This window comes from Podarcis muralis, chromosome 7 (genome assembly GCF_964188315.1).
Source record: "Podarcis muralis chromosome 7, rPodMur119.hap1.1, whole genome shotgun sequence".
Taxonomy (NCBI): Eukaryota; Metazoa; Chordata; class Lepidosauria; order Squamata; family Lacertidae; genus Podarcis; species Podarcis muralis.
The window spans coordinates 88107273-88122789 of NC_135661.1; the positions used below are offsets into that span (position 1 = coordinate 88107273).

The following is a 15517-nucleotide window of genomic DNA, read 5'->3' on the forward strand; positions in this document are numbered from 1 at the left end:
TTTTACCCACAGCGCCACCCGCGTCCCTATAAAGGCAAATTAATGACTGATTTTATAGGTGTTGGGTTTTTTTTAATTACCGTATTTTTCCCTCTATAACACGCAGATTTTTTCTCCTAAAAAGGAAGGGGAAATGTCTGTGCGTGTTATGGAGCGAATGTGTGGTCCCTGGAGCCAAAAAATCAAGCAAAAGTCAAATCGCTCTTCACGGAGAAGGGAAACCTGAAAAGAGGAAGTGGCAGCTTTCCTGTATTCTGCCTCAGGGTCTTACTGCCCACCCTCCTCTGTTTCGTTGCTGTGATTGCTGAAACGGAACAAAGAGCAGGGAAAGCCCCTCCCCTCCAGGCAAGCAGAGGGGAAAGTGTCGTCTCTGTGCTCCGGTACTGCTGGGGGAGAGGGAGAGAGAGTGGGGGAGGGAGAGGGAGAGGGGGGGAGGGAGAGAGAGAGAGAGAGAGAGAGAGAGAGAGAGAGAGAGAGATGGCTGGCTTGGGGGGGAACTTTTGCCTCCCACCCGTTAAATCCCTCTCCAGCATTCTTAGCCAGCTGCTTCTCTGCACACCCCTCTCATGTCCCTTCTTTGTTTTTCCTTCGCTCCCCACTTAAAATGTGGTTACAAAGCATAGATCAACATGGATCCTCAGGATCTTTGCATTGGGTCACCCCAAATTCACCATCAGATCACATAGCATGTCCATGGCTACAGCCTGCACCCAAAAAATCACGCACCCACTGTTGCCTGGGGCTGCAATGGTGCAAAAACGTGGTTACAAAGCATGGATCCACAGGAATTATCAGGATTTTTGCATTAGGTCACCCCAAATTCACCATCAGATCACATGTCTGTGGCCACAGCATGAAGCACAAAAATGATACATCCACTGTTTCATTCAGAATGTTTTTTCCCTTGTTTTCCTCCTCTAAAAACGATGTGCGTGTTATGGTCAGGTGCGTGTTATAGAGCGAAAAATACGGTATGTATGAAGAATGCTTTGGCGGGGGGTTTCTGAGCACCGCAGATCTTCAAAATGGGTGTTTTGCGGGTCACATTGGGCTAAAGATTTCTGCGTTGCGGGGGGTTGGACTAGATGACCCTCGTGGTCCCTTCCAACTCAACAATGCTATGATTCTGTGCTGGAGCAGCGGAAGGCAGCCAGGCAGACAAGCGAGCAAGCAGAGGCGTGGGACACAGTTTTATAAGGAGAGGGGGGTTTGTTTTCAGTCTTGCAATCTAGGGTGATGGAGGCTATCTTTGGCAAGCGGCTGAAATTTTGGGAGAGGAAGGAAGGCTCTCTGCAGGCTTGTGGAGCAAAGTTGAATTGGTTCTGCATATTCATTTCCCTCCTTTTGCCCTGCTCTCTCCCAATCGCTCTTAGAGTCTTTTTCCTTCCCTCTGGGCACATTCCCCAGCAAGGTCAATGGGCTGCATTTCTACCCCTGCAATCAGGAGGGTCAATCAAGCTGGAACAATGAGCCGGGGAGAACAAAAAGCAAAAAAAAGAAAAGAAAGACCCCTTCATTAGCTTCTCCCCAGCCATAACCTGAGTAAACAGGCTGGCCCTGGAGCGAAGAGGGGGGAAAAAATAAAACCTTCAGGTCTTGTTTCCAGTCCCCTTGGGAAGGACTTTGCAGACAGCCAAAGCTCAGCTGCCAAGGCACAACTTTCAACAGCCCAACATTAAAGTCTTTTCGATGAGAAACGGCCGGGTCGATTCTGTGAGGTTCTGGGCCAAGGCTGATCCCGTCAGAACATAGGAAGCTGGCTTACACAGTGTCCCCTCTTTGCGCAGTGTCCAGCACAGCACTGCACACACCAGCTCTCTCCAGAACAGTGTACATTGTGAAGGGGATATGCCAGCTGTTTTCAAATAGGCGAAAGGCTGTCACATGGAAGAAGGAGCAAGCTCCTTTTCCGCTGCTCCAGAGGGGATGGCCCAACGAGAACGGAGATTCCAACTAAACATTAGGAGGCTTCGAAAAATGCAGAAGAGCTAGGGGCGAACCAGTGGAGGAAAAAACTGAATAAGCCGAGGCGTGCTCGAAAACAGAAGCATTCTGGGTTGTCGGCGTTCGAAAGCCGAAATGTCCGGCAACCGAAGTCCCACTGTGTATAGAAGCAAGAACAACACAACTAATCCAGAATGCGCCAGCTAGACTGGGGACTTTGGGTGCCTGCCGAGACCACATAACACCAGTCTTGAAAGGCCTACGTTGGCTCCCAGTATGTTTCCGAGCACAATTCAAAGTGTTGTTTAAAGCCCTAAACGGCCTCGGTCCAGTATACCTGAAGGAGCGTATCAGCCCCCATTGTTCTGCCCGGACGCTGAGGTCCAGCGCCGAGGGCCTTCTGGCGGTTCCCTCCCTGCGAGAAGCCAAGCTACAGGGAACCAGGCAAAGGGACTTCTCGGTGGTGGCGCCCGCCCTGTGCAACACCCTCCCACCAGATGTCAAAGAGATAAACAACTACAGTGGTACCTCGGGTTATAAACGCTTCAGGTTACATACGCTTCAGATTACAGACTCCAGTAACCAGAAAAAGTACCTCGGGTTAAGAACTTTGCTTCAGGATGAGAACAGAAATTGTGCTCCGGCAGCACAGCGGCAGCAGGAGGCCCCATTAGCTAAAGTGGTGCTTCAGGTTAAGAACAGTTTCAGATTAAGAACGGACCTCCGGAACGAATTAAGTACTTAACCCGAGGTACCACTGTACCTGACATTTAGAAGACATCTGAAGGCAGCCCTGTTTAGGGAGGTTTTTAATGTGTGAAATGTATTTTTAATTTTTGTTGGAAGCCACCCAGAGTGGCTGGGGAAACCCAGCCAGATGGGCGGGGTACAAATAATATATTATTATTATTATTATTATTATTATTATTATTATTATTATTATTAACAACAACTCCAACATGAAGGCAGGGGAACTCTCCTGCTGAAGAAGGCAAAAATGACAGACTCACCAGAAAGCGGCTCCTTGACCTTGACCTCAGCCTCCTCTGTGACGGGGGCCGGATCCGGCGCCTCGGTCTGGTTGAGCTTCTCCACCAGCGAAGCTCTGCGCACCTTCCCTCCCAGCCCGATCTTGAGGAAGGACATGCGCTTGTCTCCGCCACCACCGTTCTCCTTCTCCGAGAGGCTGCAGTCGAGACCGTAGAGGCTCTCCTTGCGGCGCCCGTTCAGGAGCTGGAGCAGGCTGAAGTCTTCGGAGCTGCGCCGCGTCTTCCTCTTCTCTGGCGTCCCCTGGTTGCCCTCCGTCAGGGGGATCATCATGCGTCCCAAAAAAGACCTCCTGTCTGAGCCCTTCTCCCCGGGGGACTTCTTCTCACCACTCTTCTTCCCCTTGCCCATGCGGAAGGGGGACAGCCCCACCAGCTTCTCCAGCGTCGCCCGCCGCCTGTAGCGCCCCTCGGGGCTGCCGTTGAAAAGGCCCCGCTCGAAGGTGCCACCGCCGCCGTCCGGGGAAGGGTTCCTGCTCTCGGGGGAGTCGCTGCCCAGGAAAGAGTCTCTCTCGTTCTCCTCAAGGTCTTCCTCAAAAGGGTTGGTTCCCTGGTGGCACTCCTTCTCAAGGATCAGCGAGCCGCCGCCACCGCTGGTGTCGCCGTTGGCCATCTTGAGCTTGCAGGGGTTCTTAAGGACCGGCATGGCACCCAGCGCACCGCAGGACCTGGAAGGGAAAGTGGGAAAATGGTCAAGTGGTTGCAATGGGAGAGGCTGAGGATGTTTCGGGGAGACATGCTGAACATTTTAATGTGTGATGTTTCCTTCTGTTTTTATATATGTTGGAAGCCGCCCAGGGGAGCTGGGGCAACCCATTCAACAACAACAGCAGCAACAACAGCAACAACAATAACAACAATAATAAAAATGCTTTGGGATCTTTGCTTGTTTTTCACAGGCATAAATTTTATTTATACCCCGCCCTCCCCAGCTAAGACCGGGCTCAGGGCAGCTAACAGCAGATATAAAAACAACTGATTGAAATACAGTGGTACTTCAGGTTACATACGCTTCAGGTCACAGACTCCGCTAACCCAGAAATAGTGCTTCAGGTTAAGAACTTTGCTTCAGGATGAGAACAGAAATCGTGCTCTAGCGGCGCAGCGGCAGCGGGAGGCCCCATTAGCTCAAGTGGTGCTTCAGGTTAAGAACAGTTTCAGGTTAAGAACGGACCTCCGGAACGAATTAAGTACTTAACCTGAGGTACCACTGTACAACTTAAAAAACAAGATTAAAATACAACCTTAAAACATTAAAATGCAACCTCGTTTCAGTGGAAACTCAAATCAAAAACTTTTGGGGGGATGAAAACGTCAAGTCTCCACCCAGGCTAATATTTTAATGTGTAATGTTTCCTTCTGTTTTTATATCTGTTGGAAGCTGCCCAGAGGAGCTGGGGCAACCCAGTCAGATGGGTGCGGTATAATAAAAACAACAGAACAACAACAACAACAATAACAATAACAATAACAATAATAATAATGCTTTGCGGAGCTTTGCTTGTTTTTCACAGGGGCCAGGCCTTATCATATGACCCTGAAATCCTAACCAAAACCAAATTCCAACCCCGGTTCCCCAAATCTTATTATTATTCTTCGTTTATTAATAAGCCACGGATAAGGAGCGTAAAGGAATACTGTCACAGCAGGTTGAAAGCAGCAGAAGGTTGGATATTATCATGGGACTTGTTTTCAATACAGTGGTACCTCAGGTTACAGACGCTTCAGGTTACAGACGCTTCAGGTTACAGATTCCGCTAACCCAGAAATAGTACCTCAGGTTAAGAACTTTGCTTCAGGATGAGAACAGAAATCGTGCTCCGGTGGTGCGGCAGCAGCGGGAGGCCCCATTAGCTAAAGTGGTGCTTCAGGTTAAGAACAGTTTCAGGTTAAGTACGGACCTCCGGAACGAATTAAGTACTTAACCCAAGGTACCACTGTATAGCATAACCATGTGTGTTTATTGCAATCGTGCTGAAATGCGAGCTTAGGAGAATAACAGGGAGGGGAGCAAAGCACAGAGGGAGGTGTACATGAAAGTTTTAGAAGCTCGCTAGGCCATGATATTTAAGAAAAGGTGAAAACAGAAAAATGTATTCAGCTCAGGTCTGCCTTTGCCGTTAAGCCGAACAAATGGCTTGCAGATCTAACCTCGGTCTGACCTGTTGCACTGTTATGGATTTGGGGGTGCCCTGACTCTCCCTAGATTCCTGGCTGTTGGGGTTTAATCAGTGTTTAGAGAATTAAAGTGCGCTGACAGGAGTTGTAAAAGTACAGAGTACACTGGTTTTCCTGTTCAGGAGATCAGTTGATAGAGGTGCCATTAAGAAACAAAGAGACCAGAGGACAGGACCATTAAGAGTGATTAACAAGGCAATTACTGTCCTTCATCCGCCCTGAGTAATGGGCAGAGATAAAAAAAAAAAAAGTTGGGAGGGAGAGGGCGCCAGGGTTATGGGGAGCCTGATGTCAGCACAGGAAAAAAGTGTCCTTTTGCCGGAGGTTTTTGGAAACAGCAGTAAGGATGCAGGGTGGCAGAACTCCATGGAGGCTGGCTGGGAGCGTCTGAAGAAGCGTCTCCACCCCCATTGTTCTCCCCGGACACTGAGGTCCAGCGCCGAGGGCCTTCTGGTGGTTCCCTCCCTGCGAGAAGCCAAGTTACAGGGAACCAAGCAGAGGGCCTTCTCGGTAGCTTGCCAATCAGAAGGTCGGCGGTTCGAATCCCCGCGATGGGGTGAGCTCCCGTTGCTCAGTCCCTGCTCCTGCCAACCTAGCAGTTTGAAAGCACGTCAAAGTGCAAGTAGATAAATAGGTACTGCTCTGGCGGGAAGGTAAACAGCGTTTCCGTGCGCTGCTCTGGTTCGCCAGAAGCGGCTTAGTCATGCTGGCCACATGACCCGGAAGCTGTACGCCGGCTCCCTCGGCCAATAAAGCGAGATGAGCGCCACAACCCCAGAGTCGGCCATGACTGGACCTAATGGTCAGGGGTCCCTTAACCTTTATTGCATTTATACATACATAATCTTACTTGTATGCCACCTTTCCACTGTTCAAACCATGCTCTGGGCAGCTTACGGCATGAAAAAAGCACATAACTACAACAGAAGTCGTCATAAACCACGTCAGAAAATAGACAACCGAATTAAACCACTTCCATCCCACCATTTTACTCCAAGGAGCACAGGGTGGTCTGCATAGTTCTGTTAGCCCCCAAATGGAAAGTGAGTGAGGTCCCACATAGAGAGGTTTGGCAACTTTAAGATGTTACAATATGTAGAACTTGCAGGCTTAACACACAGAAAAAGAGAGCAAGAACAACGTACAGTATATTTAAAGAAGAGTGGAGAATAATTATTCAATACATGGAAAATAATTGGACACAGCTCAAAATGCTGGCAGCATAAAGATAAATTAAACAGAGTAAACAACATTGGATGTAAAAGGGGGAAATTGATTTGAATGGTTATAGCAAAATGTGCAGGAATGTATGATATGTGATATGAACCGCGGAAGGAGAAGAAGGGAAGTCGTTAAAGTTTGTAAAACGTTTATTTTGAAATGGGAAAAACCCTGAAAACTCAATTTTAAAAGTTTTTTAAAAAATAAATAGTAACACACCTGGGGCACTAGGAAAGGCAGCCCCCCAGAGAGAGCGCAAGGGGTCCAAGCCCACTGCTTGACCCTTGCACCCCTCTGCAGAGACTTGTCCAGGACCAGGGACCCACAGTGTGGGAGCAGGAAGTTTGTGAAGAAGGGATCTTCCACATTGGGAATCCCCAGAGCTGGGCTGACCCAAAGTCAGTGTACAGGAAGCCCTACCTGAGTTTCCATGTTTGCAGAAGGGGCTTTTTCTCTCCTGCTTTTTCACGCCAGCCAGCTGCCAGCTGAACCTCTCTCTGTGTGGAAGTATCTCAAATGACCAGCTGATAGCAGATTTACCTGCCTGGTCTATGGACCCTCCCCTTGCTGCCACGTGACCTGCCTTCTCTTAAAACTGCCCTCATTCCGGGAAGGCAGAAGGGAGGGGACCCTGCAAGAGAGATCCACGAGACCTTTTTCTTCTTTCTTTCTTTCTTTCTTTCTTTCTTTCTTTCTTTCTTTCTTTCTTTCTTTTCAAAATCCTCTTTCTGACTCTTCTTTGTCCACATTGCGGCTGCAACACATACAGAGGCTACAATCCAGTTTCAGAAATCTCTCTCCTCCCTTTTATCCCCACGTAAATGCTCCCGTTTGCGGACACCTGCTTTGGATGCAGAAGGTATTGGGTTCAGGTGCTGACAGCATCTCCGGTTAGGGCTGGGTGTGCCCCCTGGACAGCTGCTGCCAGTCAGTGTAGACATTAATGAACTAGGTGGGCCAGTTGCCTGAAGCTAAGGCAGTTTCTTGTGTCCGTACACTGGTACCTCGGGTTACATATGTTTCAGGTTACAGATTCCACGAACCCAGAAATAGTGCTTCAGGTTAAGAAATGCTTCAGGATGAGAACAGAAATCGTGCTCCGGCAGCGCGGCAGCAGCAGGAGGCCCCATTAGCTAAAATGGTGCTTCAGGTTAAGAACAGTTTCAGGTTAAGAATGGACCTCCAAAACGAATTAAGTACTTAACCTGAGGTGCCACTGTATAGTTAAAGCTATGGTTTTCCCAGTACAGTGGTACCTCGGGTTAAGTACTTAATTTGTTTGGGAGGTCAATTCTTAACCTGAAACTGTTCTTAACCTGAAGCACCACTTTAGCTAATGGGGCCTCCTCCTGCTGCTGTGCCGCCAGAGCACAATTTCTATTCTCATCCTGAAGCAAAGTTCTTAACCCGAGGTACTATTTCTGGGTTAGCGGAGTCTGTAACCTGAAGCGTATGTAACCTGAAGCGTATGTAACCCAAGGTAACACTGTAGTGATGTATGGAAGTGAGAGCTGGACCATAAAGAAGGCTGATCGCCGAAGAATAGATGCTTTTGAATTCTGGTGCTGGAGGAGACACCTGAGAGTCCCATGGACTGCAAGAAGATCAAACCTCTCCATTCTGAAGGAAACCAGCCCTGAGTGCTCACTGGAAGGACAGATCCTGAAGCTGAGGCTCCAAGACTTTGGCCACCTCATGAGAAGAGAAGACTCCCTGGAAAAGACCCTGATGTTGGGAAAGATGGAGGGCACAAGGAGAAGGGGAGGACAGAGGACGAGATGGTGGGACAGTGTTCTCAAAGCTACAAACATGAGTCTGACCAAACTGTGGGAGGCAGTGGAAGACAGGAGGGCCTGGCGTGCTCTGGTCCAGGGGGTCACGAAGAGTCGGACACGACTAAACGACTAAACAACAACAACAAAGGCAGTTTCTTGCGTTTCTGTGCAGCCAGTACTGTACGTGTTTCTGGCATTGCGCCCGCTTGAATGCCAGGGGTCTTAATGAGAATCCCTGCTGTTTCTTCCCACTCAGGGTGTGCTCTAACGGGTGGTATGGATCTGACCTTGGGGTGGGGGTGGGGGGGCTGGAAGTCAGGCCGTTCTTCCAGAGCGGCCGGCCATTTGGGAGACCCTGAGTCATAATTTCGCAGAAGTTCTGGGAGACGAGGAAATTACACAGCAGGATGGAGAGGCAGGAAACCGGTTTTTTCTCAAAGAGAAAATATACGCACAGCAGAGAGTCGCGCTCCTTGTAATGTATAAGCGGCTCAATGATGTGAAAAGAGCCTGCAGGATCAGGCCCAAGGGGGCCCATCCAGTCCAGCACCCCTGTTCTCACAGTGGCTGACCAGCTGCCTCTTGTGGGAAACCAGCAACCAGGATCCGGGCACAAGAGAAACAGTCTCTCCTAATGGGTTCCAGCAACTAGGATTCAGAAGCTTTTACTGCCTCTGACCAAAGAGCAAAGTATGTTTCGGAGCACAATTCAAAGTGTTGGTGCTGACCTTTCAAGCCCTAAACGGCCTCGGTCCAGTATACCTGAAGGAGCATCTCCACCCCCATCGTTCTGCCTGGACACTGAGGTCCAGCTCCGAGGGCCTTCTGGCGGTTCCCTCATTCTGAGAAGTGAGAAGTGAGGTTATAGGGAACCGGACAGAGGGCCTTCTCGGTAGTGGCGCCCGCCCTGTGGAACGCCCTCCCTTCAGATGTGAAGGAAATAAGCAGCTAACCTATCTTTAAAAGACATCTGAAGGCAGCCCTGTTTCGGGAAGTTTTTAATATTTAATGCTGTACTGTTTTTAACACTTGATTGGGAGCCGCCCAGAGTGGCTGGGGAAACTCAGCCAGTTGGGCGGGGTATAAATAATAAATTATTATTATTATCATTATCATTACCATCAGTATCATTATCATCATGGCTAGTAGCCATTGAGAGCCCTCTCCTCCTCCATGAATTGGACCAATCCTGTTAGAAAGCCACCCGAGAAATAGGAACAATAATACATATGTGGTGGAGGTGTGAGGAAATTAAGAAATTTTGGATAGTAATACATGAAGAATGAAAGAAGATGTTGAAAATATCAATAACAAGGAAACCAGATACATATCTCCTCGGACTGATAGATGAAGAGATACCACAGGGAAAGAAAAGAATTTTCCTGTGTGCAAGTACAGCTGCTAGAATAGTGATTGCTGCTAGGTGGAAGTCACAAACGATACCCACAAAGGAGGAATGGATTTGTAAACTAAATGAATCTTTAATTTTGGCAAAATTAACTGCTATAATAAGAAATCAGTCGAATCAAAAATGAAAAAAGGAGTGGAAATGTTTTGATGAATATTGCTCAGAAAAAGATATGCTAACATGCCTAGATTAAAAGTACTGGAGGGAAGAAAAATTCGTAAGGAAAGATAATGACAATAGATAGATGATTTGAGAAGACTGTGGGATGCAAAGATTATTGTAAATTGTGTAATGTGGAGGAAATTGAGTGGGGGCAGAGGGAAGTGGGAGGAGGGAGAAAAGAATAATATGGTGGATTGAGGAAATATAAATGTAAGTGTATGGGGAGATGGGGAGGAAATGGTATTGGCTTTGGTACATTTGTATTGTAATGTAATATGTGAAAACCAATAAACAAACAAACAAACAAAGGAAGAAGAAGAAGAAGAAGAAGAAGAAGAAGAAGAAGAAGACGACCACCCAAGTTGGCCTCCTGTGGCAGGGAGTTCCACAGTTTAACATGCACTGCATAAAGAAGTGCTTCCTTTTATGTGTCCTGAAACTTCCAACATCCTGCATCGCTGCATACCCACACGTTCTGGTGTTAAGAGAGAGAAGAAGAGCAACTTTTCCCCATGCACTTTCCCCGTGACAGGCATAATTTTGTAGACTTCTAGCATGTCGCCTCTTTACTTTTCTCTAAACTAAAAAGTCCCAAACTCCGCAAGCTTTCTTCGTAGGGGAGCAGCTGTAGCTTCTAAAGAGCTACACAGGAGGCCTTGTTGCATTCTTAGAAGCCGGGGTTCCCCGACCCAGTGCCCTCCAGGCATCATGGATTAGATTTCCTATCAGCCCCAACCAGCTCTGCCACACTGCCACCTGCCCCAGAATCATATGACTGGTTTTACAGGCGCTGAGTTGCAGTCTTCACTATCAGCGCCAGCCAGCAAAGCCACACGACCAGCGTCACGCGACTTGGGCTGGTAGGAGCTGTGGTGTAGCTTCCTTTTTTTCTTTTTGCACTTCAGCAAAAATATAACCCCAAGAACACTGGGGCACCTTAATGGAGAGCTGCTTTAAATCTGCCACAGCAAAATTGTTGGTCCCTAAAATGCCCAAAGCCTCTCTTGTTTTTTCTCTCAAGGCTGAGCTCTGGGGAGCACCAGCATAAATTCAGTCCCATTGGCAACCTACCGTGTTTTTCGCTCCATAAGACACACTTTTTTCTTCCTAAAAAGTAAGGGGAAATGTCTGTGCGTCTTATGGAGCGGATGCGTGGTCCCTGGAGCCGAATTGCCCAGGGGCGAAAAGGAGATCGTGCTTTTTTATTTAGAAAGAGGGAAGTAGGTGTTGAAGCAAAGGCGCTAATCGGCAAGCGATTGGGGAAGGAGATAAGGGATGCTAGCGATAAAGGAGGCTGCCTGGGAGGGGGGAGGTAAAGACAGCGAACTTGCAAGGAGAGGAGACAGGAAGATTAAAGTGATGAAGAGAGAAATCAGAAGAAAAGGAGGAGCAAAAAACTGCTCCAGCTAAGGAAAAGACACTAAGGCAAACAAGAGGGAAGGGGGTGTTGAAACAAAGTCGCTGATCAGCTGATCAGCAAGTGATTGGGAGGGAGATAAGGGACTCTAGAGATAAAGGAGGCTGCCTGGGCGGGGGGAGGTAAAAGCACATGGATCCTCGGTATTTTTGCACTGGGTCACCCCAAATTCACCATCAGATCACACAGCTACAGTCTGCACCAAAAAAAAAAACATGCATCCATTGTTTCATTCAGAATATTCCCCCCCCCCTTGTTCTCCTCCTCTAAAAACTAGGTGCCTCTTATGGTCAGGTGCGTCTTATGGAGCGAAAAATGCGGTATATGTGGTCATCAACCGTCCTCTTCCTCCTCCTCCTCGAGAGGAGGCACATTCATTGCCAGGAGCTGTGCCTAAGAAGCAGGTAGACTGCAGGCTTGCTGAATTTTACTAGGAACCACACACCCCAAGATCAACCAACAAGAGCCCAGTAGCCATACAAGACACAAGAATTAGAATTTAAGGGCAGGGTGCCTCTGAGCATGCTCTGAGCCTGTTTCCATTCCAGAACCAGATATTCCACGCAACTCCTGGCTCCAACTCAGGTGGGCATAAGCAGTTTTGTTGCTGATGTTACAAAACAGAGTCAGAAATCCTTCTCGACCTGCAGCAAACCATTCAGCGCAAATCACTCTGCACACCTGCAATCGGCACAGAATTTCGGAATAGGCAATGTACCTTATATGGTGGGAAGTTTACCTGGGACATTAGGCCTGGCAAACAGATGTGAAGTTCTGCCAATGGGCTGCAGCCCTTCTCCCCATTTAAAGGTGAACATACCCCCCCCCCAAAAAAAAATCCCACTTGCGATCTGCAATAGATGGAGGGGTGGGGGAAGAGGTGCCTGCACACACCTGGGCTACTCACCTGCCTGGGGCCTGAAAGAAAGAAAATCACACCCAGAGTGTGCGGTGCTTCGCTGCCTGGCTGCATGGAGGCAAGCAGCAATTTGCAGGATATTTTTTTGCATTTATATCCCACACTTTTGTGATCCAAGGAGCTGAAGGAGGCATGCATGTCTGCCCCTTCCTCATTTAATACCCGCAACAACCCTGTGAGGTAGGCTAGACTGAGAAGAAGACAGCCCTCCGATGTATAGATGGTATATTAAAAAAAGGGTAAAGGGGACCCCTGACCATTAGGTCCAGTCGTGACCGACTCTGGGGTTGCAGCACTCATCTCGCTTTACTGGCCGAGGGAGCCGGCGTACAGCTTCCGGGTCATGTGGCCAGCATGACTAAGCCACTTCTGGTGAACCAGAGCAGCGCACGGAAACGCCGTTTACCTTCCTGCTGGAGCGGGACCTGTTTATCTACTTGCACTTTGAGGTGCTTTCGAACTGCTAGGTTGGCAGGAGCAGGGACCGAACAATGGGAGCTCACCCCATCGCGGGGATTCGAACCGCCGACCTTCTGATCGGCAAGTCCTAGGCTCTGTGGTTTAACCCACAGCGCCACCCGCGTCCCTTGGAGATGGTATATTACACCAGTGAAATTAGCTAAAATGTATAAGACAAATAATAAATGTTGGAAATGTAAAGAAAAAGAAGGGACATTTTATCATATGTGGTGGGAATGTAAACAAGTAAAGAACTTCTGGGAAATGATATATAATGAGATGAAAAAGGTGTTAAAATATACATTTTTTAAAAAACCAGAAGCATTCTTACTTGGTATTATAGGTCAGGACATTAATAGGCAAGATATTAAATTGTTTTTATATGCAACAACTGCGGCAAGAGTATTGTTAGCCCAGAAATGGAAACAAGAAGAAATTCCGACGAAAGAAGAATGGCAGACGAAATTAATGGACTGTGCAGAATTGGACAAAATTACAGGAAGGATTCGAAACCTGCAGGACCAGAGATTGACAGAAGATTGGAAGAAGTATATAAACTATTTGAAAAGCAACTGTAATCAACAAATTACGCTACTACAAGAAGTTTTGTAAGGTGAGATATAAGAAGTGTTACAAAGTAGAAAAAGTTACAGATAGAAAGTAGAAAAAGATAGAGATATTGGCAGTGGCGTAGCGTGGGTTGTCAGCACCCGAGGCAAGGCAAGTAATTTGCGCCCCTTAACCCGTGGATTTGCGCCCCCTAACCCGTGGATTTGCGCCCCCTAACCTGTGGATTTGCCCTAACCCCAGATGTTGCGCCCGGTGCGGCCGGCCCCCCCTGCACCCCCCACGCTACGCCACTGGATATTGGTTAGGAGTTTGAAATGTCATAGGGAAAATATGAAATGCATACTGAGAGATTACCGTAGATTGGAATATTTTCAGGCAGGATTGATGGAAGTCAAAAATTTGAGTAAGATGTAAAAGTATGTTTAATTACTGTTGAAAATGATACGTTAAAAAAAACTAATAAAAATTTATTTAAAAAAAGAGAGAGAGGAAGAAGACCTTGATAGAATCAGATTTTGCTAGGGATGGGAAGGAAGGATACTTTCAAGGAAAAGAAAACATAACTTGCAACTCTGAGCAAATGGAAATAGGGCCATGCCTGTCATCCCAGAATAATTTTCATATGAGGGGTTACCGCCTGAAGGGTCCCCACATTGGAGGCAGTGTGGTGTAGTGGTTGGAGCATCAGGCTAGGAACTGGGAGACTGGGGTTCAAATCTCCCCACTCGGCCTCTTTCAGCCTAACCTACCTTGCCAATAAAGGTCCGTATAGTTAAAGCTATGGTTTTCCCAATAGTGAGAGCTGGACCATAAAGAAGGCTGATCGCTGAACAATTGATGTATTGAATTATGGTGCTGGAGGAGACTCTTGAGAGTCCTATGAACTGCAAGAAGATCAAACCTCTCCATTCTGAAGGAAATCAGCCCTGAGTGCTCACTGGAAGGACAGATCCTGAAGCTGAGGCTCCAAGACTTTGGCCACCTCCTGAGAAGAGAAGACTCCCTGGGAAAGACCCTGATGTTGGGAAAGATGGAGGGCACAAGGAGAAGGGGACGACAGAGGACGAGATGGTGGGACAGTGTTCTCGAAGCTACCAGCATGAGTTTGACCAAACTGCGGGAGGCAGAGGAAGACAGGAGTGCCTGGCATGCTCTGGTCCAGGGGGTCACGAAGAGTCGGACACCACTAAACGACTAGACAACAACCTCACAGGGTTGTTGCGTGGATTAAATGAGGGGGAAAGAATCACGCGAGGCACCTTGAGTCGCCGGGAGAAAAATGCGGGATATAAATGCAATCGGTCATTAACACCGGGAGACTCTGTGCTACAGCCTCCCCCGGAACATAATTCCTCACAACACTTTGCAAAAATATACCTTGGCATTTTGCAGTGCGCGCGCGTAAAACTAAGACTCTGCGCGACGCCTTAGCGTTCATGCGCGTGTGCATTTAGCCACATGCGCTCGGGGGAGACTTGACACACTCCCCCCCCCCCTTTACCCACCCAGAGAGTATCCTGGGAAGGGACCCGATCCTGCAGAACGGCGACTCTAGCAACTGATGCGAACAGCGTTTCCCACGAAGCATCCCCAGCCGGCAAAAGCAGACGTGAAATAAGGACCGTGGGAAAATGTGGGGGGACGGACAGGGGGCTGCTGCGCCCTGGCTTCTGGGAACAGCTGGAGATCAAAAGAGCAAAGAATACCATTTAGCAGCAGTGAAACCTGCACCTCCAGGAAACTGCAAGGGGCAGGGGACGGGGGCGCACGAATAGGACCCTACCTGATTCGTGCGTCCTTTGGCGCAATCCCTGGTGCTCAGTCCATTCTCTGCGCGCTCGACTCCTCGTCTTCCAGCTCTGGGCGATTCCTCGGCTGCTCTGAAGGAGGAAAGTGGAGGTGGGGACTTCTGAGGCGAAGGAAGCTTGGGGCTCGATTCTTTGTCGTTGTTGGTTTTTGGAGAGGATGTCCCTCCCAGTAGCCTTGGTAGTTAAAAACTGCTGCTTTATATAGTAATCAGGGAAACCGACCCTTCTGGCGCACTTAGCGCTGCTGGGTCAAGGAGCTGCGACCACAGTGCGGGACGTATTTTCCTTTTCCTTTCCTTTTTTGGAGAGGGGCAGGAAAACCTTTGGATCAGGGCGAGGGAGAATGTGCGTGATGTGTTTCCCCCCAGCAACAAGGCTAATAACTGATGCGTGCAAAGTCACAATAAAGGGGGCTCCTGACCATGGGCAGAAAGCCCTTTCCTTCCGCCTTGCAAACGAGTGGACACAGCCCGCCAGCTCCCCACCACACGTACAGGTTTTTTTGGGGTGGTTATTAATGTTACTTTTCATTCAAAGGATTCCCAAAGCAGCTTGCAAACGATAAATAATAAGAACATAACAGAACAGAATACCACAAACACAGCACAAG

The 15517-nt window shown here is 48.3% G+C and overlaps 1 protein-coding gene across 2 annotated transcripts in view; it reads right to left on the bottom strand.

Annotated features, from left to right (window-relative positions):
* EXOC3L2 (exocyst complex component 3 like 2) overlaps window positions 1–15204 on the bottom strand; it is a 50789-nt gene extending 35585 nt beyond the window's left edge. Inside the window, exons 1-2 of one of the 2 annotated variants that reach the window (XM_077932382.1) lie at window positions 14883–15204; window positions 2955–3658 (exon numbers count right to left, since the gene is read on the bottom strand). In XM_077932382.1, coding sequence (XP_077788508.1) covers window positions 2955–3636 — 682 coding nt within the window. In that variant the 5' untranslated portion in view covers window positions 3637–3658; window positions 14883–15204. Of the gene's footprint in view, window positions 1–2954; window positions 3659–14604; window positions 14770–14882 lie in introns of those variants that run through there. The other variant, XM_077932381.1, reaches the window with a different exon arrangement.
* Between the last annotated feature and the right edge of the window lie 313 nt (window positions 15205–15517).